Source organism: Vicugna pacos, chromosome 1, assembly GCF_048564905.1.
Source record: "Vicugna pacos chromosome 1, VicPac4, whole genome shotgun sequence".
NCBI classification, from domain to species: domain Eukaryota; kingdom Metazoa; phylum Chordata; class Mammalia; order Artiodactyla; family Camelidae; genus Vicugna; species Vicugna pacos.
Window position 1 is genome coordinate 14,332,680 of NC_132987.1, and position 27,816 is coordinate 14,360,495.

The 27,816-nt window shown below is 53.7% G+C and overlaps 1 protein-coding gene across 2 annotated transcripts in view; it reads right to left on the minus strand.

The window, feature by feature from the left end:
- RAB6B (RAB6B, member RAS oncogene family) overlaps positions 1-27,816 on the minus strand; it is a 54,406-nt gene that overhangs the window by 19,968 nt on the left and 6,622 nt on the right. The window contains exons 1-2 of one of the 2 annotated variants that reach the window (XM_072954974.1): positions 8,470-8,681; positions 6,634-6,692 (exon numbers count right to left, since the gene is read on the minus strand). In XM_072954974.1, the coding sequence (XP_072811075.1) occupies positions 6,634-6,663 (30 nt within the window). In that variant the 5' untranslated portion in view covers positions 6,664-6,692; positions 8,470-8,681. Of the gene's footprint in view, positions 1-6,633; positions 6,693-8,469; positions 8,682-27,816 lie in introns of those variants that run through there. The other variant, XM_006214559.4, reaches the window with a different exon arrangement.

Sequence of the window (27,816 nt, forward strand, 5' to 3'; positions counted from 1 at the left end):
GCTTTAAATAAGGGGGTTCAATTGCATCAAAATTAGTCAAGCTCTTCAAAAGCCACACAGACGCCCACGGATGTGTGGCCTGAAGCTCCCTGCAAGGTCTCCCACAGGGTCACAGGTGGATCCAGGTGCACAGGCCCTCTCTGCAGCTCTTAGGGAGAAAAGTGTTCTGGGAGGTGGATTTCTGAGGCCACCTAAGAGCTATCAACAAGTAACCTACAAAGTGAATTAAAGAATTACTAAAATCTGGGGCAGAGAGTTGCATCATGGGTCCATTTAACTTCTTAATACTAGCAAGTGCTGTTGGACTCACCCAATACCGATTGGCAACCTCCTACTCCCTTGCTGGCCTGAAAACTGTAAAAGAGAAATTCTGCTTTCCCCAGACTTTCTAGAGGGTAAAGGTGATCGTGTGATTCCATTCCGGCCAATAAGACATTCGCTGCAGTCTGCTGGAGGGGGCGGGGATTCTAGGCAAGCTCTTGCTTTCTGCTGCCTCGAATGCAGAGGTGATGTGTGGAGCAGCAATGGCCAGGCTGCATGAAGACGAGAGCCCACAGAACAAGAAGGCAGAACAGAATGACAGCAGGGGTCTGGGGCCTGCCTGATGGCGTCACCCTCACCGCAAAGCTGGGCCACCTCACATCCCACTGTGACTTCTTGCACCTGAAAAATCAAAACCCCTCCTTGTTTAAGCCACAGTTAGTCTGCTTTCTGTACCCAGAGGCTGACTGCATTCCTAATTTGCAAATGCATGACAAAAGAGAGGGAGAAAAGGACGGGGAGAGGAGGGAGGGAAAGAAAGGACGTTAGAGGGAGTCTGCTCTCAGATCAGTCCCAGGTAAATGCCCAAAGGGGGCCCCTGGGTGACTGGTGGTGCCCCAGCGGGTCTCTGAGGGCAGGGTTGTCTTGCCAAGCTGCCTGGCATTCAGCAGCATTTCACTATATGAAAGTCGCCTCTCATTTTGGCCATAGGACTTGATGTTTGTGAAAGATGGAACTCTACTGTATTAACATGATAAAGCCATCATGTTGCTAGAGTTAATGAAAGATGGAGTCCAGTGTTCTGCCAGAAGTCCAGGGCTCCGGCATCATCTGGCCGAGTGGCAGAGCTCTGCACCTGTGTGTATGCAGGCATGGCTGGGGGCCCACAGTTTCCCATAAAAACACTTCATCAGCAAGTTGTTGGCTTCACTCCATCATTACCAACTTAGTTTACTGTGGAGTTGTTAATTCGTTTTGCTCTCTAGATAGTGTCTGGTAATGCACATTTGTATCAACAGTGCTTGGGGCCTATAATTTTCCATCATCTAGACTTTAAGACTTCCATGAGCTACGTTAACAAATTAGCTACATCCCTATTGCTAAAGTTTGAGACCACTGGTCTAGGTGATATGGTCTAGGTTAAATCCCATCCAAATAATTTCCAGGTTAAAAATACACAACACTGAGAACCTGGGATGCTGGCCCAGAGTCTCTCAGCTCAGTGACAGAGCTGGGATTTGAACCCAGGCCTCTGGGTGCAGCAATGTTTTGAAGGAAGAAACTTCCAGTAGACCGTGAGCCTCATGGCACAGCCACAGGGCTATGACAGTTTCTAGGCTGACTCTAAGAGGTCAAAAGGTGGCGGGGGGAGGGGGTCCTGGAAATCCCCACCCCTTTCCCAAAGTAGTTGGAATAATCCTCCTACTCATTAGCATATGAAATTACTGAGCCCATAAAACCTAACAGCTCCGCACCTCGCGGTTGCTCTGGCTCTTGCCTTCTGAGACGGCCCATGTTCTGCCTATGGAGTGTGTATCTCCAAAGCCGTTTTCCCTTCTGAGACAGACCCCACTCTGTCTGTGAGTGTGTATCTCTCTAAATAAACTTGCTTTTCACTTTACTCTCTAAATAAACTTGCTTTCAGGAAAATTCTTTCCTAAGCAAGGCAAGAACCTATTCTCCCACAACAGATGGACAAGCATTAGCAGAACTTGCTGCCCCCGAAGGAGAAACTTAGAGCATCCAACCCTACACGGACAAAGCATAGCCCTCCACACACCATGATCTGTCACAAATGCCCCCTTCCTGAGCACCTGGGACTTACAGGTGTGTGGCCCAGCTGCAGCTCAGCTCCCCTGCAAGGCTAACCCCGCTGCAGGGCTGAAAGGTCGGGTGGGGCAGGTGCGGGTTGGGGAGCTGCAGAGCATTCAGAGGGACGGCTCCAGAGGGTCAATGACCAGGCCCCAGAAAACCTATTTACTTTAATAAATCAACTTACAAATGTTACACAAAGGAACATCTGATCATTTTGAAAACCCCTGTATGAACAAAAAAGACTTGCTGCCGAGATAAGCTCCTGGGGGAAATGGCTTCCCCGGGTCGGATGCTGGGCCAGAGGGGCTTGGAGCCCGGAGGGCCTGTGCTGGGAGGCAGCATGGGTGGCAGAGCATCCCCAGTGGGATCAGACTGGGAGGTGCTGGGACACTATGGTGGGTTGAAGAGTGCCCCCCACCCCACAAATTCTGTCCCCCTGGAACCTCAGGATGTGACCTTATCTGGAAAAAGGGTCTTCATGAATGCATGAGTTAAGGGCCTCAAGATGAAAAATCATCCAGGAGTTAGGGTGGGCCCTAAATCCAATGACTGGTGCCCTTATAAGAAGAGGAGAGGACACACAGACACAGCGAGAAGGCCGTGTGAGACAGAGGCAGAGATCAGAGCCATGAAGCGCCACGCCAGGGATGGCCGGAGCTGCCAGCAGCCGGGAGTGGCAGGCAGGATTCTCTCGGAGGCCTTCCGAGGGAGCTCAGCTCCGCTGATTCCAGAATTCTGGCCTCCAGAATTGTAAGAACATAAATCTCTGTTGTTTAAAGCCACTTGGTTTGTGGCAACTTGTCATAGCAGCCTCAGGAAACTAATACAGACCAAGGGTGAGAGAGGTACGCCGCGGGGCAGAGCGGCCAGATCTCTGAGGAGCTGGGAACAACTCAGGCGGCCCCTCGGCCTGTGAGGTGCAGTGATGCTGTCCCCTTCCTGAAGGCACCGTGGGACCCAGGGAGTGCCCCAGTGAGTCCTCCAGAGATGCTCCCGGGAGCAGGTGAGGGTGGGTGAGCTCCAGCAGACCGGGACCCATTAGGCTGCTTTCCTAACCTGTGCTGTGGTGGGAGGTCCAGGCATGGGCCTGGGAGGCTCCAGCCTTGGCTGTCAGCTCATCTCAGTCATCACTGAGATTTAAAAATACTAGTGCCTGAGCTAGCCTGGGCATCTCTGGCCATCCCCTCAGCAGGTAATGCTAGCGTCCAGCCAAGTTGGAGAACCCGTGAGGGACCCGTGAAAAAACCCGGAGGAGCGCATCTCCCCCCACAACTCCCAGGTGCCAGCTGGCTCCAGTGTGGTTTCAAACAGGTGGGCCAAGGGCCAGGCGGGTAGGTGGGTTTCACTGGCCTCTGGAGGGGGAGGGGGGCTAGTCTCACCACAGTTTCTTCTTAGTACATTTTGAAAGAGGTTTCTTAGTTGGCGTTTTATACAAGAGAATTGTTGCAGACATGACTCTCACCAGGCCGTTTCTAAGTCTTGATCTTTCCCTTCTTTAAGTGAGTGGATTTAGACCAGGTGATGGGTGGGGTGGTGGGAGGTTGGGGCATGCGTGTGTCAGAAGGAGAACAAGGTACACGTGCGTGTAGGGGCAGTGCCAGGCAGGAGGCGGCTGGAGACCCACTTTCCCGAGGCCACAGGCCAACAAGTTGGCTTCTCCCCAGGGCCTGTGGGGGAGCCCCGCTCTGCAGGTCCGGTGGGCCCTCACGCTAGCCCCTGGGGCCTCAGGCATGCTCAGCCCCAGACAGAGGGAGGCTGGCTGCCACCCAGGGTGAGACTGAAGTCCCTCCACCATCCATGCCCCGGTTCAGGGCAGGACCAGATTCTGTGGTAGCTTTCTCCTACTGCCTCTCCAAACACAGAGTAAGCACTTGACAGACCTCGGCCATCAGAATAAGTGAATGGGGGCGGGGGATGGGACACACACAGGAAGGATGGGAGGGAGGGAGTGGTGCCTCTGTCCTGGGAACTGTCTGGGCACCTCAGCTAATCAAGGTAGGGGCTCTGCTGGGCTGTACTGGCTGACAAACAGGACATTTGTGGGTGGCAGTGAGGCATGGTCACAGTGCCGGGGGACAACTGGGGACACCCCCAGAGCCCTTGGGGATCTTGGCTACTCCCGGAGTGTCTCTGCCAGCACGTTAAGGAAAAACAGTTCCCCCTCTCCATCTCCAGAGAATTCATTAGCATGAGCCTGTGTACGCACAAAATTGGAGCCCCAGCCTCTTAGTCTAATTACCATTTTAGAGGGTATTGGGAAAGAAACTGTACCTGCAGCAAAAAAAAAAAAAAAAAAAAAAAAAAACTCAGAAAAACCTGCTGTGGGGAGGGCACTTGCTCTCCTCTGGGCTTCCTCCGCCTCTTGCCACAACATTGGACATCGACACTGGGCCCCTATGGCCTGTCAGTCTGATGGAGTCTAAAAACCAAGGCAGACAATGTCTCTTGAAGCCACTTTGGTACCAGCAGGCACCTGACACCAGCTGTGGGGGGCAGGCCCTGTGCTGGGCCCACGAATGCAGCAGTGGATCCCAGGGGTCCTGGCCTTACCCAGGCCCCGAGCCCATCCAGGAGCCAGAGCAGGAGTTCCTGTAGAGTTGGGAGGCCAAAGGAGCCCTGAGGTCCATGTGCCAGGGGAAAAGGGGCGTGGAAGAGCATGGAGGGCCCCAACTGCAGAGCAAACGTGTGCTCTGAGCCTTGATGAGTCAGAGGAATTTTTCACAGCAGAAGAGAGGAGAGAAGAGGGAAGGGCGTTTCAGCAGAAGCAACATCACAGGCCAGGCATGGAGGCATGACAGGATCACTGAGCAGGAAGCAGCAAGCAGGGAGGCCCGCTGGACCACAGGATATAGGACAAGCAGTGGGCCATGGGAGGTGACACTGGAGACGGAGGTGAGCTGAGATTTTGAGGGACTCAAGTGACTTGGGGAGGAGTTGAGGCTTTGATCCATGCCAGTGAGGACCACTGCAAAGGCCCTGGGGCCACCTCTGCCTCCCACCACTGCCAAGAACACCAACCACAAGTATCACTATTATCAGTTGGACATTAATAAGAAATATTATAAATGACTTAATATTTAAAAAATCAAATAACCAAAATAATATCTGTGAGGCCATTCATACACACACACACACACACACAAATAAGTGAATACAAGTCAGACTTGAGAACTGAAGTCCGTTAGAGCAGTGACTCGAATGCAATACGACGCAGTGGGGCTCCCCCTGTGGGAGAGGTCTCTGACAAGCCCACCAGGGTACAAAGCCCTGGTCTGGAGAAACTCAACCAACACGAAGTGCAGCTGCAATCATCATCCCAGAGCCGACGCACAAGGCTGTGCACGTCACTTGGGGCCCCACGTCCTCACCCTTCAGTCAATTCTTACCAAGTACACTAGGTATCTGGTATTTCAGATGACAGCAGGAAAAGCAGGGATTGAGAGGGAGGCAGAGAAAGGGGCTGTATTTGAGGCAAAGATACTGACTAGTCCAGAGGGAGACAGACAGGCTGAACAGTAGACAGAGAGCTGTGATCCGTAGTGAGCTGTGCTCTGTACACTTCGTAAGTCCAGGAAGGTTGGCAGACCTCTTAGCACAGCAGCCCCCAGTGTGTTCTATAAATCCTTTGAGGATTCGATGGCAAAAGGATTCCATGACTAAATACATCCAGGAGATCCTGCACACTGCACCTCTATTTCCACAAATCAAAACCATACATTGATACAGTAAAGGCCCTGAGAAGCCCTGCAGTAGAGAAGTCCGTTTACTTTTGTCCAGAGTTCTCTAAATTTATACAAGCATTGAACCTTTCTCCCTGCCTTTTTTTTTCTCGAATAACACCTACTAACATTCCTGAGAACCAGTATCTCACAGAACCCAGTGGCTTAAAAAAATGCATTATAGTTTCTGTCTTAAGGAAGGAAACAATACATTTTTTCTCAAAAATAGTTGAAATGATTAACTTCAGCTCCTTGCATTAAAAGCTATAGTTGCAGGGAAAATTCATATCATTTGCACAAACCTGCCCACTCATCAGCGGTGCCAGGAAAGTGAAATATTACTGACCCCCAAGAGCTCAGACTTAGGCCATCTGGAGTCACCGCTATTTGACTCCAGGCCACCTTTGAGAGCCAGGAGCCACACAGGTCACTCCATCCAGTCTCTTGCCCATGTAAGGTGGGGTTAGGCCCATCACACCAGCCTCTCCAAGGAAGAAAGTGCCTTAGCAACCGTGTGTGTGTGTGTGTGTGTGTGTGTGTGTATGTGTGTGAGTGTGTGAGTGTGTGTGTGTATGAAGGTCCAGCAAACAGCCACACTCGAGAAGCAAGTTCTTCTGCTCTTTCACTTCCCTCATTTTGCGTTTCCTTCAGGGAGGTTTGGATTTTCAGAAGGGCTCAGGGTCTTCACCGGGCTGGGACCAGTGCACAGATGGGAAAATCCTCCAAGGCTATATGGACACCCTGGGACCCGCGAATGCCCTGCTCTCACCCCAGCATCAGCGAGCCGGTCATGGCTGCAGACACCACGGGCGCTCGGGGCGGGGACCCAGGAGCTCACCTGGTACGTGTTGTCGAAGCTGTCATACATGAACCGCGTGATCAGAGACGTCTTCCCGACTGTAAAACAAGAAGAGAGGGGTTCAGCCGTGATCCACGCTAGGATCCAAGCTCCTCTAAACACATCTCACGTGACAAAAACAGACAATGAAACAAAAAACCCAGAGGAGAAGAAGAGATGCAGAAGCAGAAGTGGAAGGCGGGAGTACCACCCTCCACCGCCCCCACAGCCCCCACCGCCCCAAAGAGAGAGACCTCGAGGCGAGGTAGCCCCGTCTACACCTGGAGGGCCACATGGGAGTTCTTGCCCGGCACCAAGGAGGCTTCCCCTCCGCCTTGTGAATTCTTACCACCCAAATCCAGGTCTCCCCACAAGAGCCCAAACGATGCAAGAGCCTCCCATGAAGAATCAGAGCAAGCGTGTGCACTACAAGGTGCTCCCCTCAGTGCGCCCACGTTCACCTGGAAATACTGCCTTGCCATTGGTCACAGGCGGGGAGGGGGGCAGGCTCCTTTACTTCCCAGCCGTTCAGCCTGGGGACTGGTGAGGAAGGTGGCTTTTCAAGGAATGAGGGGGCAGGGGGAGTAAATGGGTCATTTCCCAGTGTCTCTCATGGGCAGGACTAGTCTCCATAATGTGTGAGCCCCTTCTGACCGTCCAGCTTTTCATAGGATGCTTAGCGTCCCTGGACCTCGCTGGGGAAATGCTGGCAGGCTCTTCAGTCATTGTGGACTCCCCTGGACATCTGCAAATGCCCTCTAAGGGGCAGTAACACCCCCAACCGAGAAGCACTGGTATGGTTTAGGGAATCCCACGAGTGCTGCTAATTTCCCAAACTGCAGTGTTTGGCTTCTGACCTAACCCTGTGCGGGTCCCCTGGGGCCTGGCAGCAGCAGAAATGCCTACTACAGCGTTTCTGAGTATCTGGGAGGGGAGGAAGGAGGAGAAGGAGCATTTGTTAGGTCAGGCCCAGCATGGGGTGCTTCTCCACACCATCCCACCGAGTCGGCCATGGCCCTGGAAAGCTCAGAGGGGACTAGACCGGCAGGGCTTGGCTCAGAGCCCCTTCTGCTCCAAGCTGCTGGAGACAGATAACTCTGGCGGGGAAAGCAAAAGAGCCAGCACCCAAGAGTTCTCCATTATGCCTCTTCCCGATTCTCAGACGGGATGTCCACAGGCTGGGCCTGGCAGGTGGCTGGTCACTGCCGGGATAGAGCATGGCAACCCAACAGGGCTCCTCTGGGAAAGGCCCTATTCCAGCATGGAAGCCTCAATAGGACACCAGGCATCAGACGAATGCGACCCTCTCTCAACAGCCGGCATTTGTAAAGGAAAGGCAATTGTCTTCCAGCCAGAAGGAGCACCTGACACACTGTGGGGCAAACTTAGATGCCCCACCTTTGAGCCAGGATTGGTTAGCTGGATTCAAAGCCTGGGGGTACTATTTAGCTGTGTCATTTTGAGGTGGTCACCACCCCTCTGAACCTCAGTGCCTCATTTTAAAACGGGCATAACAACATCAGAGATTTCAAAGGGCAGTACTAAGAATCAAGTAAGATAACAAAAGTGCCAGGCACGTGGAAAATGCTTAAAAGTGGAAGGAGGGAGCAGGCAGCTGTGACAGCTGAGGCCATCTCCAGATACCAGCTGAAAAACAAACACCACCACCTCTGCGGTATGGCAAAGAATCTGACTCCTCTTTGGTTCTTGGGTGGGAGTAAAAGTACTGTCTTAGCTATTTCTGAGTCCCTGGATCACACCAGAGCTTCTGCTCATGAGGTGACTCCTGGTGGGCCCCTAATGGCTTCAGGGTGGGGTTATGCCAGCGGGACCAACCTTGTGATTAGAGCTTGGGGCTTTGAGCCCACGAGGGAAGGCAGGGTGGAGACTGAGTTCAGTCACGTGGCTGACGCTCAATCAACAGTGCCTAAGCCATGAAACCCCAATAACACCGAAGCTTTCTGGTTGGTGGACACACCCACGTGCCAGGAGGGCGAGGTACCCCGACTTCACAGGGAGAAGGCACGCAGCTCAGTACCAGGTCCTCCCAGACCCTGACCTTTGTGTCTTTTCTTTGGGCTGTTCCTGGTTTGTATCTTTCACAGACAAACTGTCATTAAGTGGAATGCTTCCCTGAGTTCTGTGAGTTGATGCGGTGAACTATGGAAGCTGAGGAGGGTCGTGGGGACCCCCAGATTTGTAGCCAGTTGGTCAGAAGTGCAGGTGTCCCTGGGGATCCCACTCACAGCTGGTGCCTGAAGTGGACGGCAGTCTCTCTGGGGACTAGGTCCTTAAACCTGGGCAGTCTGACATCAACTCGGGGTGGGCAGAGCCGGGACTGAATTGCAGTACACCTGCTGGTGTCAGAACAGTCTCATTTCTCTTCTGAACATCTCTGGGCTGAGCAGTAATGCACCCAGGATCTCCTGTAAGTTACCTGGAAACTGCTTTTTGAGTTTCCAACAGAAATTTTAAGTATGTACAGTGCTTTCCAATTGCTTTAAATTCACATGAAGGTGTGAAGTGGGGGCTTCCCATACCCGGAGGATCTGCTCGGAGACTATACAGCCACAGAAAGGCCTAGCTGGGAACTGCTTAGGGGACAAAAGAGTGAAAAGTGGAGTAACCCCAGCTAGCAGGAGGGGGACGAGATCAGGGAGCACACAGCATCCTCCTTTTCCAAGAGAAAATGGGGAGTTACTTCCTCTTCAGGAAGAGAGGCACGGCGGGGCCCACTGGTAGCTTCCCTTGGTGGTGATACACAGCATCCTACACCTCGGGGAGAAGGGGGCGGGCATCGGGGAGCAGGGTGAAGAGAAGGTGGAAAAGCACCACCCTCTTCTCCACCAGGCTCTTCCCTGAGCTGAGCAGGCGGGGAGGAGAGACAGCCGAATCCCAAAACGCCGCTAAAGGAACCGGAGGTTCATGGAGTAGCTGAGAGTTTAGGAATCCTCACCTGGCTTCTCATGCCAAGTTCCCCCTTCTCAAGGCCACAGCCACGGCCAGTGGCATCGCACTGGCTGGCAGGGTGACCGCTGGGAGAAAGGAGAAAATCACAAGGAAACCAGCCGTGTCTTGGGACTGTGCAGGAGGAACGTTAGGTGTGGGTCCTGGTTGGTGCCAGCATTTCCTGAGCTTTCCCACAATCAACAAAACACCTGAACCCTGTATTTACAGAGCACATTTGAGGCACACCCCAAGGGCTGAACCAGGCAAAGATTTACACAACAGCAGTAAACAGAGGAGATGGGACACCTGCCTGCCAGAAGCTTGCAGGACTTCTGCGCCTGCAGCAGTGCTGCACTCAGCCCTTAAGACCACCCTGGTTAGTCCTCAAGTCCGAAGCGGGTACTCATGTCATCTCCGTTTGACCCAAGGGGAAGCAAGCTGACAGCATCCTGCCCAGGGCCGGAGCCGAGTGCGGCCAGGATGAGGCGGCTGGACCAGGAACTGAGCTCCTATTCCGGACGCTCCTCAGAATCCTTGGGTCCTGCTGGATTTCAGGATTTTTCTGGTTTGCTATTGCCACCACCGTGGACGTCACAGCCCTCACCGGGGATAGCCTTGCCAAGCCAAGGCACCTTTTTCTTGAGATGGGCTGGAGGTGGGGGCCTCGCCCTACTTAGTCAGTGCTTGACCCAATCTGGAAGGTCAGAAACTGGGGATTAAGGCCCCTGTGGGGTATAAGGGGGGCCCAGAAAGCAGGAGGGGGAGTTTGAATGCCTGGGGCAGAGCACACCAACTGAGGCCTGGACTCATTGACTTGCTGCAAAAGGGAGTGATTTCTCCCCATCCTTCTAGGCCAGTTTTTCTCTTCCCTCAGAGCAGAAGCCCTCCCCTTCTCTGCCTGACTGTTTCCCCAAGACCACTCAGGCTTTTTCCACAGCTGTCAGGATAACATGGCTCAGACCCTGCCTGAACCTGTCAGCTTGGCCTCCCTGCTTAGAGCCCTCCCACTGTCCGTCCTTCCCCGTGGCCCTCGTCTGTCACTGCAGGTAAATGTGCATCAACACTGTGGCTGGTGTGTCCCGTCCCCGCCCCAACCTGAGCAAGACTGACCACAGGGCTGTCACCCTGATCCTTGGCCCCAGGGCTCCAGTGCGGGGCTCACCAGTCTGCAGGAGACCCACCAGCGCTCAGAGCAGAGCCTGGGCCACCCTGTCCAAGGGGAAATTGGGGAAGGTGTCCTCCGCGCTTTGTCTCTAGGGCCCTGGGGCAGAGCTTTACAAAGGAGCCCCTTACCCACTGGTGCCCTGGCATCACATAAAGGAGCTGGGGGGTAAGGGGGCCACCTGTGCCATGTTCCTCTCCCCCTGAAGGGCAGAGGCCCCTTCCTCACCGCATACCCCACCCTCAACAACTGCCCTGGGTGGAAGGTGCTGGAACCTGGAAACAGAGAGCTTGCACAGCCCACCTACTTGGTCACTCTCAGTGTCACCATAAAGAGCAGCAGGACAGCTGGAGCCATCACCTGACTGGGCACTGCCGCTGGGCCAAGGCCAAGGGGGTACCCAAGAGAGGCAGCACATTCAAGCAGCTCAGACAGGGCTGGGCAGTGGGAGGGGCCAGAGACATGGGGGGGCGCCCTCCCCCCTCTCCTCTCCCCCCTCCGCCCCCACCCCCTATCCGGCCTGCAGCCCTGAGAGAGCTGCCCTCCCCACACAGCTGTTCTCAAGGTCACCCCATCCCACTTCCCTTCCAACAGCTCTCAGACAAGACTGCAGCACAGCGAAGCTCTTTCCGAGGGCAAAGATTCAGCTCTACTGGCAGGATTTTATTAGAAACAAGTAGGCAAATCATTATTGAGCTTTCTTCCTCTCTGCTCGTGGCTCAGCAATATTCCTGTAATCTTCTGGTAGTTTAGTCCCACACGATTAAGCAAGGAGATGCATTTTTCCTCTCTTGAGAATTCGTTACTTGAGCACTGACTAGGAGCCTCCAGAAAGAGGGAATGGAAACGCTAACTCTCCCTGGGCTTCTATTCAGAGCCAGACAAGAACTTCCTGGGTTTCCTCACGTAATCCTTGTCATGATCCGGAGTTCGTTCTTATCCCCATGTCACGGAGCTGGGAAGCAGTGGAGCTGCCGTATAAACCCAGAAACGACGCCGAAGTCCTCAGCTTGTGCACCACGTTGCGCCGGTTTATGGAAAGGTCTGACCAGCAGCAAAGCAGGAGATCACAAAGGGCAGGGGCCCGGGTGGCTGGGCAGGCAGGGGGGCTGCAAGGAGGGGGCAGGGCAGCTGCCCAATGGTGGGAAGGGGGGCATGGGGGCAAAGGGGAACAGGCATTTCAGGTGGGGGGAACACGGTGAGCAAACGCAGAGGCAGGGAAAGGAAAAGCTTGTGGGGAGAGAGGGGAGGCGACAAGCCAGGTTACGGGCGGTGGGGGCAGCGGCATGGTCGAGAGTGTGGGGGACACACTTGGAAGCCTCTATAGCCACATCCGACCTTTGTCTCAGGGAAAATGGGGCCAGACGGGGTGTGTGAGGAGAAGAGTAAGTGACAAGCATTGTTAAAGCAAGTGCCCTATGGCCAGCAGATTGATTTAAACCAAATTCCATCTCTGGGGCCAGTAGCGGAGGGAGGGAAGGGACAGACAGAGGCAAGCCTGGGGGTGTTGCCGAAAAATCAGCCTCTGCACCCCGAGAGGCAAACTCAAACTCAGAGGCAGAGTTTGGGGAGCAAAGGACAGAGCAGCTTTATAATTTTGCCCGGCAAAGGGAGTCAGAGCAGGCTAACGCCTTAAAGATCGTGAGCCCCTCTTGGAGCTGGGGTCTTGAGGTTTTACAGAAAACCTGGACGGAACAGAAAAGGTGATAACAATCAGGGTGTTTTACAGGGTGCCGTATTCCTCTTAACCTCAACAAATCTTCAGGAGGCACTCCGGCGGGTCTGTCCACTCTTCTGAATTAGCAGTCCATTATCTCCATCCTGGAGCTTAGCCTCTCGATTAAAGTTATTCTCAGTAGTGGATGAATCAGCAAACAGTTTTGCATCAGGGAAGTCAGTTTGTTAGTTTGCTTTATACGCCCTCAGGGGGGCAGGGTTGAGATGGCCGGGCCATGCGGCCACATGAAGGAGCGTGGATCCTCTCTCCGGGTGCCCGTGACTCGCAGAAATGGCACTGTGTGCGACTCTGAAGGCCGGGTTAGAAAAGGCAGCTCCGCTTCTGTCTGGGTCCCTCACACCCCGGGAGCTAGCCCTTCATCCCAGCCGCCATGCTGTGAGGAAGCTCAGTGCCGCCTATACATGGGAGTACCACCCGGAGACACCCATGCAGCAAGAAAGGGACGCCCCTCGCCAGCAGCCAGCAGACCTGTGGGCGGGCCAGCCTTCAGATGACTCAAGCCCCAGCCTTGGAGCCCTCAAAGTGGAACAGAGACACCCTTTCCCCACCAGGACCCACCCAAACTACAGATTCCTGAGCATCAGTACACATTCTTGTTGTCTTGACCCACTAAGTTGTTTGTTTTTTTTTTTGGTAGGGGGGATTGTTGTTACATAGCATTAGGTAACCAGAGTAACAGAAATGTGTTTTAAGAAGAAAACTTGCACTTCTATGGGGCAGGGGGACACATCTGGGGCAGGAGTCCAGCAAGAGAGGTTGGCCCTCAGTTAAAGCAGAGGCAGTGGGGCGGGGGAGAAGTGGGGAGCAGAGGAGGGTGACGGAACCCAGTAACTGGTGAGATTTAGAGGAGAGCCCAGCCTCTTTGTCACCTGACTTCAAGCCTGGCAGATGATGAGGCCATTCCTTAGTCCGAGTAAACTGGACACAGAGCAAACACCAAGTCATCATCCTGGATTCAGGTCACCCATAAAAACTCTTTAAAATTGTCAGATCACAGCACAAATATCAGCACTACATTAGGGTGGAAAAATTATATAATGATTAATAATCATTCAACCTCATGAGCTGAGGATCTTAGCTTACTTTTCATTACTGACATCACCATGAAAGTCATTTTCTTACCCACATGTAAGCCGGGGGCTGAGGAGTCTCGCAAACCCATGGGCTGTCCAGATGAGCTCAGTCCCACACACCCTGGAAACCACCAGTGCAGGGTGGACTGAATGCTAGCCCTTCACTCACATGGACCTCATCCACCTGGGCCACTCACTCCACCAGCCTCCCATGGGCCCTAGTCTGCATCACAGTGGCAGGTCCCAGGTAATAGATTTTTGATATGGGGCCACAATGTCCTCTGCATACAGCTGTCCCTTACCCACATCTCTCCACAGCTGCCATGTGAAGCTAAACCCTTCCAGGGCTTTGGGGTCAGTGCCCACGAGGGCTCCTAGGCGTGGCTGGTGCCCGGGCCACACAGTGATAGCTGAGTGGACTATGAGCCCCAGACTCCCACTCCGACACTGTCTCCCTCCATGAAGGACCTGTCTCCAACCTGTCATCTTCATGGCAGGTGTGGGTGGAGGTGGAGAGATTGCCGTGAGGGCCAGAAATGGGGAAAAATGTGAGGCAGAGCAGAAGAAATTAGCTGGAGACTTGGTAGAGGGTCTTCCCAGACCTGGCGGCGTGTGTTCCACCCACGGGGCCTCCCCCTCACAGAGCCAAGCCCGAATCTGCCCCACCGTCTGCTCTCAGCCATACACTCACATGTCCCGTCCACACCAGCACTGGGGCGCCGCTGGGTGGTTGGTGGGGCCTTGTCTGGTCCTCCTCAAGGTCACAGAGCTGGGCCCTGAATGTGAGGCGGGAAAGATGGGGCAGAACTCACTGCCACCTCTAGGCTGCTCCAGCGGGCTGCCCACCTCTTGACGCCTGTGTTTTTCAGGAGAGCAGTCCACATGCCAGGGAAAGAATCTCTGCATCCTTGACCCACACAGCCCCCACCAGCCAGCCCAGGTCGGAGAAGGTCTGCAGCTGTCACCAGGTGGCCCTCGGGACCGAAAAGACAAATCTACTTCCCCAAGGCTCAGGCCAGCACCCCAGTCCCAGGATGGGCCCAGCTGACTCAGACATCCCACCAGCTCAGTTACCGGAACACAGATGGGAACTGCTGTGGAGTGCCGGGAGGGGCCTGCCCACTGAGGGGCCCAGGCCTCCTCCTGATGCTGGGAAGGGGGCCAGGCTGTCCTGGTCCAGTGTCCCTTCTCTGCAAGGGCCTGGGGAGAGGACCCTGCCCTTCCCCTGCACCCCCTGCCCACAAAGCCCCCCATTACTGGCCTGACCGTGGGGTGCACAGCCCTTAGGCCCTGTGGTGACAAGAGGAACAGCTGGACAGGGGAAGAGCTGCATCTGTCTGATCCTTGTTTCCTTTTGTTCTGTTTTCACAAACCAGAAAACCCAGCCCATCCTTCCTGAAGGGTGGACAAGCATGGGGCGCCAGGGGCTTGGCTCTCATTGCGCATCCCACCCTGCCGCCCATGCTCAGAAAAGCAGCTCTGGCCTGGGAGCTCTGCCAGTTCCTACCTGAGCCCTGAGGGGCCAGCTGGCTCACCGTAGGCTAAATGAGGAAACACGTGAAAATCCCATTTCAAACCGTCCCCCAAAAGATTCAGACGGTAATTAAGAAATATGCAAAGCTCTTCATTGGACACTTTAATTAAGTGTGTTAAATCCCTCTGCCAGAGGATGCTCAGCCACCTGGGCCTCACCGGGGGACCCGGGGAAGACAGAACAGACGAGGGAGGAGGAGGAGGGGTCGCGGGCCAGTGGTGGGGGCTGGTCTGGCCCTGGCCTTTTCTCCTCCTCCAGTTGCGAGCCTGGCCCATTCCTGACCTTCTCGCTTGCCCATTGTCCTCCGCCTGCCCCATCTCCTCTGTCTAAGCCCAGCGATGCCAGGGAGGCCTGCCCTGCGTCAGGGGCCGCCAGGTGTCCTCCACTCCCTGCTCCCCACCGACATGCACCTCAGCTCCGCCGCTCACCAGGCTAAGAGGACCAGGGAGGTCAGGCTAGATGGTCTTCAAGGCCTGCTTCCGCTTTCAGGTGAGTGGCAACACTTCCCAAGCCTGGAATGTGGCTGGATGCAAGTACCCAAGGAGGCCTCATTGCTGGCTGTGGGCGGAGTCCTCTGACCTTGGACCTCACTAACCTTCAGATATTTCATCCCAGCCATCCCCACTTCCACCCTCACCTGGCCTGGAAGCCTGAGAGATCAAGAAGGGGCCGAGGGGCACAGCAGCCAGAAAGGGTGCCCCGCCCGGAGGGAGAGGCTGCGCTGCCTGCATGACTGCTGTGCACAGGGGTGCTCACACTCATTTGATAGCCCACGTTAACCCTTTCCTTTTTATTTTCCCCCAAAAAGGATCACGGTGATTTCTGAAGATATAACTGTTTAAAATAATATCAGGGTATAGCAGCCACCAATAACAATAGTGAACAGCTACCCAGTCCCTCTGAATACCCCTACTGTGTCTGGGGAGGTCCAAAGCCATCCTCCCCAGTGCAGGAGCTTCTCTTGCAGCTCTGTTGGAGGCACATGACCTAAGCTTTTGCCATCAGATGCTCACATGACACTCACCAGAAATGACGAACATGAATCTAGTGACGTGTGGGATGCCCCTGGATTCCACACAAAGGGGTGGCCATGATGTGGGTTTCAGCATCAGCCTTGCCGGTACCCAGCACAGGGACTGTATCTCCCCCTGGACCAGTCCTGATGTGACTCAGGCTGCTGCTCCAAGCCTGGTTCTCTGGCCCTCCCGGAGACTCTGAACTGCCCAGTCATCCCTCTCATATATTCACTGTCTGCTCAAATCAGCTGCATAGCAAGAGCAGATTTCTCTTATTTGCAACTAAGAATTCTGAGGGAGATACAAGGCACAGGATAAATAAGCTAAAAAGAGAAGACTGGAGCAAAAAGTTTGTCTGGATATATATCTTACCCAGTCACTGAGGTCAGACTAATTGCCTGAGCTCCCTGGCAGTCAAAGCAAAAAAAAAAAAAAAAAAAAAAAAAAATCACAGTCTTCATGAAAAAAACCCAAACTAGTTGCTGAAAACGAGCTTTATAAGAGTTGGGTAGCAGAAAGTTCTTGCAAAAGGTCTAGCATGCAGAAATCCTGCAGCCCGTTAAAGGGCAAATTTATGTTTATATAACTAATTGGATGAATATCATGGATGAAACTTAAGGATGCCAACTGGAATGACAATAACCCCTACCCAAGCCAATGTCTGCAGTTATGGGCTCAAACCAGTGTCCCTCGCAAACAAATGATTAAATGAAAAAGCAAAGGCACAAGACGTTAGCTTCTGGTCAACATCAAGCAACAGCGACCAGATTTATCTTCTCACTGGGAACAACCAAAAGACAGACAAAATACACGAGAAAATGATTTTCAAGACAGTACATCAGGCAGTGAAAGACAGTAAACCCTGAGAGACATGAAACAGATGAGTGAGCGCCCCCCACGACTTCCCCCAAATTGTTGCTTTGAGAAAATTTCAGGACAGGACACATGGAGTGGGGAGCAGGTGAAATCTGGAAGACTCCTTAAGTTGAGGAGATAGAGCTAAAAGTCCAGAGAAAACAAGGCAGCAGAAGGTCACAAGACAGAGTACCAGAGAGGAGGCACAGAGAACACCAGAGGTCTGCAAAGCGGCCAAAGTCTTCAGCTGAGGATCGATCAGCAAATGTGTGTAAAGAAATGACTCAAGTCTTGGGAAAGAACCACCCAAATGGATTAAAGGAAAACCATGCCTGGCATCCACACAGGCCTGGGGAGAGTGCCTGTTCCTCCCAACTCGAGGGAAAAGCGTCCTCATTCATAGGACATGGGAGTTAATTCAGAAGGGCTGTGCCTCAGGAGGGGGAAATAATTAGCCCAGGACTGAGCCCCACTCCAGGCCCAGCTAACAAACCCTAAGGATATTTATAGGAATACAAAACCAATCCAACACACAACACAGCAAAGTTCACGATGCCTAGCATCTAATAATAAATTACCAGGCTAAAGAAGCAATAAAGTGGGTCCCTAATGAGGAGGGGGAAAAAATCAATCAAAATCAACCCCAAACTGACCCAGATGTTAGAATTAGCAGACAGACATTAGAAAACAGCTATTATGACTGCATTTCATATGTTCAAACAGTTAAACAGAGATGTGGAAGGACATTAAGAAAGACACAAATCGACCTCCTAGAAGGAAAAAAAATGCAACATGGGAGATGAAAAATACACTAGATGTGGTTGGCAACAGATTAACTGCAGAAGAAAAGATCAGTGAACTCGAAGACACAGTAAAATCTAAAATAAAACACAGAGTAAAAAGAATAGAAACTGCTGATTGGAACACCAGTGAGCTGTTGGATGCCATCAAGTGGACTAACATGCGTGTAACTGGAGTCACCGAAGGACTGGTGGGGGCAGGGGGTAACAGAAAAAAATTTGGAGAAATAATTACTGAAAATATTCCACATTTGAGAGAAAATATAAATCCTCAGATCCAAAAAGTTCAATCTACTGCAAGCAAAGGGAACATAAAAGAAAGCACACCAAGGCACATCATAATCAAATGGCACAGAATCAGGAAGGAATGGGGAAAAAAGTAAAAATAAAAGTAGTCAGGGGGGAAAAAAAGACACATTTTATTGAGAGAAACAAAGACAACAAATAAATATAAAGAAGACTGCAATTTTTTCCTCAAAACAAGGCAAGCAAGAAGACAATGGGGCACTATTGGTAAAGCGCGGAAAGAAAAACCCATTGACCTAGAATTCTGTAACTTTCTAGATAAATACTATCTAACGTCTTTCAAAAACAAAGATGAAATAAAACCTTTCCCAAATACTCAAAAGCTGACAGAATTCATTACTAGCAGACCCTCACAACAAGAAATGTAACAGGTAGTCCTCCAGGAAAAAGTCAAATGATACCAGATGGAACTGTGGACTTACGTAACAGGACGTGGAACACAGGGAGCGGTCCCTCCATGGGTAAGCATGTAAGATTTCTTTTGTTATCATTTAAATCTCTTTAAAAGATAACTGCTTAAACCAAAACAACAAAAATACATTGGACCACAGACCTAAGGAAATATAGAAAATCTTTGTTACCTTCTTAGAAACCATGCAAACCCAAAGAAATGCAGAAGCCATGCAAACCCGAAGAAAATGAAGTGACATCTCCAAAGTCCTGGAGGAAAAATAGTGTCAACACAGATTTCTATACCCAGCAGAAGGCTTTCAAAAATGAAGGTGAAATAAAGAAGTCAGATGCCAAGACAATTTATTGCTCCCAAACCTACAGCACCAGAAAGGAGGTTCTTTGGGCAGAAGGAACAGGACATCCACACACTCACACTTACATCACGCAGGGTCAGTACACACCCCATACAGTCTGACAGACCTGCATTTTAATCCTGGTTCTGCCACTTATCTGCTGTGTGATCCTGGGTTAGTTACTATCCTCTCTGAGGAGTCCTCATTTGTACAAGGGGCAGAAGTGCCTACGTTACAGAAGTGCTATGAGTCCCACGAGAGCGGCAAGAAGTTAACATTCTGGGTGAAAGGCATAAATAAAGTCTTTATACTATTCTTGCAACTTTCTATAAGCCTAAAATTACAGCAAAATAAAAAGTTAATGGAAAAAAGAAACAAAGAAACGTGGTTTTTTTTAAATTATGCACACACATGTACACATGTGTATTACATCCATGTCTCAGGGATTCCAAGCACATCCAGGAAATGGCTTGTTCTGATTACTTAAACACTCTAGACAACATGAAATTTTCTTAAGGAACCAGAATGTACTTGCACGTGGCACCAATAGTCTTCACAAAGAACTAGGACCTAGCAGGGCACTGGGGAACTGCTGTGAGCCCTCCTAACCATGGGACACACACACACACACACACACACACACACACTCTCTCTCTCTCTCTCCCTCTCTCTCTCTCTCTCTCTCTCTCTCTCTCTCAATTCAGCAGGCACCAGAAGCTCTGGTTGGGGTCCGGGGGACTCTCTAGTCCCCCTGGTGTCTTAGCTGTGAAACTGAGATCCTGGTCAAGAATGACATCTTTAGGATTTCTTGAAAACCACCTGGGATTTGACCACACAGCTCGTGTGGGCTGCAGAGCTCCTCCCAACCACAGTCAGCCCACCATCTCAAACACTCTTGGCAGCTTCGAAAAGGCACAGGACCCCCTCTCCAGGCTCCAACAGCAGCACCAGTGCCTGCTAGTTCTGAGTGCTAGCCACCCTCCGCTCCCAGGTGGGACAGAAGCCCCTACCCGCAGTGCACACACAGTTACCCTCCAGGCTGGCTTCCCTGGACGGCCAGACCCAGGTGGGCAGGATGCACTTCATTTCAAATGGCTTGAGGCTCAGCTCAACTCCAGCCAGACCCCACGCTGGCCAGTCATGTCATGTGTCTGAGTAGCTGCATGAGTGCTAGGAAGAATTAACTCCTAGTGAGGATGTGTATGTTTGAGAGAAGGAGGAAGCACATGCTGAATTCCCCACCGCCAGCTTGACCTTTTGACAAGGCTGGTATTAATGCAATTTGGTAGTTTATTTAACTGAGAGGAACTCTTGGCCCATCCACAGCATGGAGGTTGGCAAAGTAATATACATGCTCACATTTATGCTTTTTCTCCCAAGGCAAATTGCTGGCAGTGTTGATGTTAAAACTTCACCCATAGGGAGGAGAGTTGGGCAGGGACAACGGGTAAACAGTGCTGAGAGGCACAGCTTGTGTTTCCCAGATGGTCAGTTGAGGTCCAGTCAGAGGGGCCTTGTGACAATGGACCCACAGCTCCCATCCAAAGGGGCCCAGCTGTGACCTGGCCATGAGGCCAAGCTTGTCCAGGCAGGTGGAAGGTGGCCTCTAGGTCCCGGGCTGCTGGAGGCAAGGCATCCTTTGGAGGAAGCCTGGGCTGGCCAACCGCGGGTGCCGACTTTACAGCCTCCATGAGCACAGCGAGCTGCTCCCCGCATTGGCCTCTTCCTGTCCCTGCACACATCCTCACACAGCCTGCTCTCTCTGTTCTCCTTTTGCTGCTCTACCAAGGAGGACGGGGTGCAATCCCAGCCCCTGCAGGTCCAGAGCTAGCTGGTGAGGGGAGAGTGGACGTGGAGACCTCCCCATTCAGCCAAGAGGAAGAAGACCCCTCCTGCCTTAGGATGGGCTCAAGGGCACCTGCTCAGGATTCAACTTCCAGATGAAGTTTAGAGATGAGGACCATTGTTTCTGGGGTGGAAAACACACTCTCGATCTCTGGGACCCTGGGCCTGAAACGACACAGGACCACCCAGCAGGCAAGGAGGAGCTCTATGTCTCCAGCCTTTGTGGACCAGAGATGACTGCTGGCCAGGCACTGTGGTGGCCAGAGAACCAGCCTAGGAGAACAAGGATGTGGGTCAATATCCAGGTCTGCGCCTGGACTTGGATGCCCCGGTACCACAACAAGGAGATGTAGCCAGGCTCACCTGTCCCCACGTCACAAGCTCCAGCTCCTTAAGCAGGCCTTCTCAAAAGCAGCATCACAGATGGTGTGAACTATCGAAGACTCTGGAACCAACCTGGCCCAAGCCTCTCACTGAGCTGAGGACATGTGAGGTCAAAGAAGAGGGATCACTTGCCCAAGATCACACAGCACTGGGGTCACAGGCAGACAGCATCTCTCCTGGTGCACAGCCAAGGGCTCCACCCCTGAGCCCACAGGCTTACCAAAGTGCGCACACGACAGGAAGATCCCACCTCCTGGGCCCCAGTGGAAACACACAACACGGGAGGAGCAGCAGAGATTAAACCAAACTAAGGCCCCAAAGCCCAAAGACAGATCAGAGTGGCCTCAGAATACCAAGCCATGGCAAGAAGGCACCTAGAGATTGTCTGATCCAGTAACAGAGAGAAAAATCAGAGGCCCAGGAGGCAGGTGGGTTTGCTCAAGGCCACACGAAGGGAGAGCAGTAGCAGAACCAAGACTCCCAGGGGCCTCCCTCGGGCCTGCTTCAGGTGGCCCCAGCCAGCTGCTTAACTGGGGACAGGTCACAGCCCCTCCTGGAGGCTCCAACTCCTTGTCTACAAGAGGAGGGCATCGCTAAGATGTATCCTCCCTGGAAAATCTTCACCCCCATCTGTATTAGTTATCTTCTGCTGTGTAACAAACATCACAAAGTTAGTGGATCAAAACAGCACACATTTCTTATGTCACTGTTCCTGTGGAGCAGGAGTCTGGGCTCGGCTTTTCTGGGTCCTCTGCTCAGTCTTACAAGGCTACAATCGTGTCCTGGCTGAGCTCCGTGTCTCTCAGGAGCCCACGGTCCTCCTCCAAGTTCCTGTCTGTGGTTGTTGACAGAATTCAGTTCCTTGTGGCTGGAGGACTGAGTCTCTGTTTTCCTGTGGGCTGCCAGCCAGGGGCTGCTTTTTCCCTAGAGGCCACCCACAGTTCCTAGCCACGTGACCCGCTCATTGCCCTCTCACCACACGGCAGTTCACTTCTTCAAGGCCAGTAGGAGGAGTTTTCTAAAGAAACAACCATGGGACTGACAGCCCCTCATCTCTGCCCTACAATACTGGCAAGAGGCAAGTGTTAGGTTCCACCTGCACTCAGAGGGAGGGGACCAGACAAGGGGGTGTCCCATTCGGGTCACCTTAGGTCACATCTGCTACACTATCTCACATTCCTAAAAGATGCCCCTCTTCTCTTCACTCTGCCTCCGCCTCCTCTCCCACAGTGGGGCGAGGTGGCTGATCACCTGCAACAGAGCCTCACAGGTCTCTCTGCCTTAGACTGAAGCCACCAGCCAGCCTGGGCAGAGGCTGTAGGAGGGCAGGGGCTGTGATGACCTCCCCACGCATTTCCCACAGCACTCCCAGCCCTCCCCTGAGCTGAGGTGGGTAGATGAGCAGACACTGCTGTCTAGACCTGAACTCTGTCTTCGAGCGACCCTCGAGCTGCGTGATGGAGGCAGGGGAGGAGCTGAGTTCTTCTGGCTCAGCACCTGGAGTCCTGCCCTCTGATGACGCAGGTAGGAGAGGACCAGGGTGGGAGGGCCAGCTGGGCACCTCTCCAGGCCTGCACTTTACATTCTGATCTGGGCAGCAGCCTCAAGTGCGTTGGCTGGATGTGGAGGAGAAAAAGGGGGTGCTTCATGAATTAGAATCAGAGGAGAATTTCCGGATCCTGGTGTGACAAGTAGGATCTGTTAATATCCTAAAAATAAGTGGCTAATCTGGGAGTGGCTTTTTTCTCCCTAAAAAGAAACCTTTCTCAGAGGAGCTCTCTACACAGAGAAGAACAGAACCAAAGATCTCCTGCCCTCAAGGCTTGACCCTATTCATGGCAGCCCAGTCTGGGAACGGCAGGGTCCCTGTGGGGCAGAGTGGACCGGCCTCGGGGAGGGAGAGGCAAGGCTCAATCTGCTCGTGGAAGCCCAGCGTCTGCAGCACTGCGGCAGTGGAGCTGATGATGCCCTCCCTCATCCCCCAGGAAGAGGCGAGATCCCTTCTCCACCCCTGCTCTGCCTGGCTGGGGTCGTCAGCCCTCCTTACAGCTGTAGCCCCCATCGCTCATCTGGTCCTCCACACAGATACAGAATTGGTCCCATCACTCCTGTGCCCCAATACCAATCAGTGCCTCCATGGGATCCTCCAGCCTTTAATTCTTTTTGGTCAGGACCCCAGGATGGACACTACCACTCCCTGGAGCCCTGTACCACTGGGCTTTCCCAAGGCCGCAGCGCGTGGCCTGCTGGCCCTGCAGCGGGGACACATGTACATCTGTCTGTCTGGTGGGCGCGTCTCCCCAGCACCTCAGTGTTCTCATGGCTCTCTTTCCCTCATACCTCCCTGACTCCCCTGGTTCTCCTCTCCCAGCCCTCTTGCTCCACTGGACCAGGAAATACACAAGAAACGTCTGTTCTGAATCCTTCACTTTATTCCTTCAGTTTGAGCCACGTTTACTCCCCGTTCATCAACAGGGCCATTTTCTCTACCTCTCTCGGAATCTGCACACGGCCCCTGGAGGGGACTGTTTCCTGTGGGGAGGCCACACCTGCAGCTGTCCAGTCCTGAACCAGGGATGCATCTCTTGGTCCTGCCTCCGCCCCAAGGGTGGGGACAACCAGGGGACCAGCAGGGGTTTGAACAGATCAAAGCTGAGCTGGGCTGCTTGTGACCAACTTCCAGGCCATTTTCTCTGTGCCAGGAACCCTGGGCAAGGGTGACACCTCTGCTGAGTATCAACTTGAGGGCACAGGTCCCCTTAGCCGTCCTGACCTCATAGACAACTACTGTGGCCCTGCTCAAAGGGGACATTGCAACTGACAGTGATGCATAATTAGGATATTCTCCCCCCACCAGCTACACTGGCAAAGGAATCCCCAGGTGGGGCTCGGTAACCTCTATGAGCACTGCTTGGGCAGATGACAGGAGGGGTAGGGAGCAGAGGCCACCAGGGCTTTGGAGGCAGGGGTTTCAGGCCTGGAGAACAGCTCATCGGACCATGAGCGGGCCTGCAGGCAGGGGACCGAACAGCCTGCCCCTCTGCACGGGGGCTGGGTTCAGGGTGGCAGCCCCCTGCCTCCCCGTGGCTCCCACCTTTTGCGTTTTGTGCAGCTGGCTTAAGGTTGGGTTTCTGTGTCCAAGGAGGGAGGTTCTTTCCCACATAGTCCTCCCTCAAGTCCTCAGAGCCCCCTGCGCTTGCTGGGGAGCCGGAAGCCAGCAGAGAAGAGCAAGGGAATCCACAGAAGAAAGCAAAAGTCAGGTGTGTGCTGGAGGAGGAGCCCACCAAGGGGGCAGTGACAGGAGGCTGCACAAGAGGGCACGGGAGCTCACAGACCTGGTGACAGAGGGTGGAGGGAGCCCCCACACCCAGCGGCCAGACGGGGCTGGCGAAGCTTGCACACCCAAGGACCACGGGCCTGGGGAGATTACACGCCCGATGGCCAGCTTCTCACCAGGGGGCACATCCCGCCCTGAGCAGGTGGCAGAGGGGAAGAGTCCGGCAGGACTGCCAGCAGTCCAGGAGCACCCAGGCAGGACAGAAGCGGTCAGGAAACCCAGGTCACTGTAAAGGCTGGAAGGACAGAGGGGCTGAAGGTGGCCAGTCTGGGTCCACCTGAAGACAGTGTGGCCTTGCAGAGAAGGACAAAAGCCCCTCCCCTACAGCCCTTCATTGTTTCTGAGTCCTCACTCGACAGAGAAACAATCAAGGAAATATGCATCCCCAGTGGAGCTGAGCTTGAGGGCCAGAAGGAAGTTCAAGCTCACCTCTCACAAGCCTTCCTCTAAATGCCATCCTCTGCATGTTCCCAGCTGGCCTGGTTCAGGCCACCTGGATTGCCTGCCTGCAACTGGGCCACATCCTCATCTTCCAACCCATGTGCATGTCTCTCCTTGGCTGAAACCCCCCAGTGGATCCCGCTGCCTGCAGGGAAGACCCATACTCCTGTGTGTGGACACAAAGCCCCAGGAACCTGGATTCAACTCCTCTCACCACGCTCCCACAACCCACGCCAAGGTCCAGCCACCGTAAACCACCCTCGATTCCCCAGGAGGACCATGCCCTTCACAGCCCTCGGCCTTGGCACAGCCAGGCTTCCTCTGCTCACAATGCCTCCCCTTGCCTGCCAGTGAATTCTGTTCACTGGGCACTACCTCCTCCAGGAAGCCTTCCCTGATTCCTCCAGGAGACCATGCCCACAGCCTTGCTGTGTACTTAATGTTCCTATTGACACTGGCTGAGACTTACTACCTACTTACCTTGGGCCAAGCACTGTCCTACGAACAGCGCTACAGAACCTCTAGCCTGCAGTCCCCTGGGCCGTGTCCTCGGGGAAGGCCAGAAGCAGTGAAGCTGAGGTGCTCTGCTTGTGAGCAGCTGTGGGGCCACACAGCAGGTTTGGGTGAGTCTGCCCCTCCCTGCTGGGCAGGGCAGCAGGGAAAACACCAACCGACCGTGGACTCAGAGAGCTGGGGGCTCTTCTCAGCTGAGTACTAACGGCTTCTGGGTCCTGCACTCTGTGTGACTGCCGATGCCTCTCAGAGCCCCACTTCCCTCATCTGTAATATGGGATAAGCAGCCCCACCTGTCAGATCACAGGGACGCGTGTCCTGCCACTCACTACACAAAAATGGTCCCTCAGTGAGTCTCAAAACCTCGCACCCTACTTCTCTTCCCCTTGTGTATGCACGGAGGTGAGGGATCGCTGTCACTATTTCATTAACAAAATTACCTCTCACTGGAGCATTTAACACGTGCCATGTACTGATATACTTGGTCTTCATGAAAGTCCAACAAGGGAATGAATACCCTACTGTCTCGGGAGGAAAATGAGCACAGAGTGGTCCTGATACATCCCAACACCCAGACACCTAGGGCGGCAGCCCAGGGCTCAGCAGGACTGCGTTGGTGATGGGGCTGGAGTAGGAGCCGGGACTAGGTCAATAAGGCTGCTGGTCCGCTGGGGACACGGCATACCCCGGGTGGCTCTGACCCTTTCCCAGCCCTCCCTGCCTACCACCCACACACCTGGCTGCAGAAGGGAGTCCTGGAGTCGGAGTACCTGGGAGCTGTCACCCTTCTGCTGTCCTCATCACGGGTCCTCTCTGTACGGAATAAACGTCTGCCAGCAGGAAGGGCAGGACAACCCCATCCCTGTTGCCTGGCAACCTGAGCCAAACACATCATCAGAAAGGATGAGCTAGAGCACCCCAGGGGCACAGCAGGGAGGGCTGGGCCCAGGCAGGTGGGCCTAGAATGCCTGCCAAGAGAAGAGGTGGCAGCCTGGAGACGACCCTGCACTGGGACCTGGGGCAGTTCCGGGGGGAACATTTGGCAGAGGCCCTGATCCCGTGCCTACATCCCTGCAGCCCCGCTAACCCATGCCGTGTCCAGGCTGGGAGTGTTACTGGCTTGGCATCATACTCTAAGCTGGCGCTGAATTATAGAACCAGTTAGAGCTCCAGTGGGCTGAGTGATCAGCAAGTGAGCCTCCGGGGACAGATGGAGAAAGCCGGAGATGGGCTGGGGCTTATCCATCCACACAGCCAGCTGGAGGCAGACCCCGGACAGAACTAGCGTCTCCGGGGCCCTGATATCTCCAGGCCTGGAGGGAGGGTGAGGCTAGGGGAAGGATTACCCCAGAGCAGGTGGGAGCCAACTGCTCAGTGTGACTGGCTCTTCCCTTCCTGGTAATAAGTTCTCAGCTGGAACCTGGGGAGCGTCCCTCCTCCACCGCAGTGGGCCACGGGCTCATGGCCGGCTTTAGCTGCCACCACCCGCCACCCAAAGCAGCTCCTTGCAAATCTCCCCGGATAAGCAGCTCATTCTGCATGAGAACGGAGTGCCTGCTATGCAACCCCGGCTCCATCAAACTCTTGCACAGAGACCTGCTTCCTTCCGGGAACCCACTGTCCTCCTCCCGGCTCAGGGCCCCCTCCCCTCGCCAGCCTGGGGGAATCTAAGGCCTCTTCCGCCCACCTCCATGCTGTGCTCACTGGCTCCTCTTCAGCAAAGAACTTCGTGTGTAATTCCCTGGGAGGCATTCACGGGGCACCTCGTGTCCATAAGGCCTCACCATTCTTCTGTCCACTGCCCCCCAACCCCACCCAACCCCGAGCCTGGCCTGCCTTTGAGGCAGGAGGCCCAACAGTTTCCTGTTTCTTGTGTGACCAGGGTTCGGATTCCAATCCTGCCACACCAGCCATGAGTCCCTGGGCATGACCAGCTCTCTCTGAGACTCTGCCTCCTGGCCTACAAAACAGGATGGATCTTACACCTACCATAGGGTGCAGGGAAGGTCATGGTGCTTGGTGGAGCCTTGGGTACAGTGGTTTTCCTAGATGCCACCTGAGTTAACTGGGGGAAGGACACAGGAACCCAGGAGGGTCAGCTCCATTTTGTCAGGAAGAAATGGAGCCCTGCTCATCCACCCTCCTCTCCAAGCCACTAGAATGGCGACCCTTCCGAGGCAGCGACGTGCTTGAGCCACTCCCCGGCTGAGCCTCTCCATCAGTTCTCCACCTCCCTTGGGATGAAGTTCCAGCTCACGCGTGGGCCCGCCTCTGTGACCTGCCCTCACCTCATCTCCAGCTGCAGGGGAGACTGGGTGTGCCAGTTACCCCCATAGGGGAAACCCCTTTCTCTAGGGAAACCCCACTAAGACAGCAAGCCCCTTCCCCAACTGTCCAGGCCCTGGACAAAAGCTGTGGTCTCCAGCACAGAATGCACTGGAATGAAGTCTTCCTCCCTGGCCTGTCCACCGCCCACAGCACCTG